This window comes from Gavialis gangeticus, unplaced genomic scaffold, assembly GCF_001723915.1.
Source record: "Gavialis gangeticus isolate Ggan-Ray unplaced genomic scaffold, GavGan_comp1, whole genome shotgun sequence".
In the NCBI taxonomy this organism is placed as follows: Eukaryota; Metazoa; Chordata; order Crocodylia; family Gavialidae; genus Gavialis; species Gavialis gangeticus.
This window is the reverse complement of record NW_017729034.1, coordinates 53,536,651-53,539,302: the sequence shown is the minus strand read 5'-3', so window position 1 is coordinate 53,539,302 and position 2,652 is coordinate 53,536,651. Positions and strand designations below refer to the sequence as shown.

General features: G+C 40.2%; 1 protein-coding gene across 1 annotated transcript in view; it reads right to left on the bottom strand.

The window, feature by feature from the left end:
- PCNX2 (pecanex homolog 2 (Drosophila)) overlaps positions 1-2,652 on the bottom strand; it is a 328,028-nt gene that overhangs the window by 179,198 nt on the left and 146,178 nt on the right. Inside the window, exon 17 of the mRNA XM_019527461.1 lies at positions 1,648-1,757. Coding sequence (XP_019383006.1) covers positions 1,648-1,757 — 110 coding nt within the window. The remainder of the gene's footprint in view (positions 1-1,647; positions 1,758-2,652) is intronic.

The window sequence follows — 2,652 nt, the reverse complement described above, 5'->3', positions numbered from 1 at the left end:
TTTTTTTTTTTTTTTTTTTAAAGAGCTGGCAGGCTGGGGCCAGGTGGGGCAGCCATTGGTAGGGCTGGGAGAGCCAGCAGGGGATGGTACCTGTTCGATTTGGTGGCCAAATCTCCGAATCAAATTCAGCTGAATTGATTCAGGACAGTGGTTTGAATCACTGAATTGAATCACTGTCCTGCAAATCGGCTGAATCTGAATCCAAAGCGAGTAATAGCCACTTTGCACAGGCCTAGTTAAAAGCTATGGAGAGGCAAAGACAATTGGAAGTAACTAAGGACAACTGCTGGAAAGCAGGCCTGTTTCATAGATAGTATACACCATTCCTCTGATGCTTTTATACACATTTCTTGAAACTGTGGTAATCAGGAAGACCCCAGGACATCCCCTAAGGCAGTGATAGCTGACTTTTTTGGTAAGCATGCCACAAGTTAAGCTCTGCCTCCCAGAGGTGTACCTGATACAGTTAGTGCCCTAGGGTGCTCCAATGGAGGAGGAAGGCTTGAACTTCTGGCTACAGTGTGGAGCTGAGGCAGAATACCACTATGGGAGGTGTCACCACCAAGAGCCAGGTAAACACTTCCTGGCCCTGTAACTGCTTCCATGTGAGAAAGGATCCAAAGCCCTGAGGTGGCTAAAGTACCAAAGAAGGGTCAACCTGACTTCTGGTGGAAAAACACCTAACATCTTCTCTGTCTGGCCACTTCTATGCTCCACACAGTTTGAGGCTTTAGCCTTCCTGCCTCTGTTCATGTGCTTCCCTTTATTAAGTGTAAGGGGTCATGTATCACACATAAGAGCTGCCCATGACACTTCTGCCACATGTGCTGTGGGTTGGTCAACCCGACCTAAAGATTAGTTAGCTCTTTAGTTGTTAAGAAATTATTTGCTAGACAAAAATATCTTTCCCAGAGAATTTGGTACTAACAAAAGGATCAGACTTACAGCCCTGGTGAAAGTCCTTTATTTATGTATAGAACTAGTAGAACATCATGTACAGCTGGTATGAAGGCTCTCTACCATACCACAATAATTTTCAGGGAACTGTCCCACTGGTAAGCTGAAAAGTTTGATTTCTGTTTGCTTATTTCTTGTTTTTTCTGTTGAGACCACTGACAGAACTACCAATGAGTGATTAGTCTAATTGGATGGTTGTGACTGGGATACCTGGGCATTAGAAGGAACCACAACCTAAAACTGTTCTAAAACTGTTTCTCACAAGTGACCAAACAAACATTAACAATGATCTTTGACTCCAGGCTTCAAGCACTTACCATTACTATTATGAATAATCTCACCAATTTCAACTGATATACTTGTGACAGTAAAATTAAACACATGCATGAATGTTTTATGGATCACAGCCTTTCTCATACCATTTATCTAGAAGTAAGAACATATTTCATTGCTGGTGTCTTGACCGCTCTCTCCAAAAGAGGGCATTTTCTAAAACACTGATAACAGTATATACAAAGTCCTTGTGCAAACTTTTTCTGTATCAGCTTTTTTTCCCCACATAGCTCCACTGGAAGATGAATCAAAGTTACAGAATTTGGAAATCTAGATTTAAATATCACTGTGTGCAAAATTGTAGTTTATATGCCACAAAGAAAAATCAATGAGGAAAAAAGTCTTCTGACAACTTACATAAGAACAGATGGATCACTGCTTTGCCTGCTAAGGTGATAAGAAAGTGCAACTAAAAGGCCACAGAAAGCAGAGAACAATGCTGGAATGTGCTGAGCATCCCATGGTTCCTAACAGGAAGGACAAATAATAAAGCATATATTTTAGTAAAGCAATTTTTAGGTTTTTAAAAGAAATCACTGCCTATATATAATACTAGACCTCCAGCACTTCCATTTATATACCATATACTAGATTTATAGCCCTTTCTCACATTACAATCTATTATTGTGAGAATGGCTGAGAGGTTACAGGCATACTTCATGATTGCACATACTGTAATACTGCTGTAATCAGTAATTAGAAAAGATACCAGAAAACCACATAAAATGGCAAGGTTCTTTTTTGTCCCTTTAATGAAACACTAGAGGAAAAATTAATAATCTCATTAAAGTAATACATTTGATATTCAAATGAAAGAAGCTGTACCATATTTAGAAATCACCACTGTACAGATGTTTAGGATTTTTCTACCTGAGCAAAAATGGCTACTCCAGGAGGAAAATAAACCAGAAACAACCGAAGTTAAATCGCTCCCAAGAGAGTTTGTCCTGGGAGAATGACCATTTACACACACATTCCCTTCTGAAAGAAGCCACAGCACAGTCCTCCAGCTTCCCAGGGTGCTTTGCTCTTACACCCCTCTCCCCCAGCCCAGGAAGATAGTGTGTTGCTTGGGCCAGACTGTTTAATAAAACGTGCAGATACACTTCTCTAGTCATTTATCTAGCTTCAGTGTAATGAACCCTAGTCCATTTTTGTCATTTCCTTCCTGACTAACGTCTGGTAGAGCTCTACTTTTAAAAGATGAAAGAACGACATAGTCAACAATTGGACAACAATTTGTCTCTGTGGGAGAATAGGAATAATAGGTTTTACTCTTGGATGGTGATGTTGCCTGTCATTTTAGACAGGGAGTTTGACTTCCTACGTACTCTATGGCAGTGATGTCTTGCTCTCTTTTCT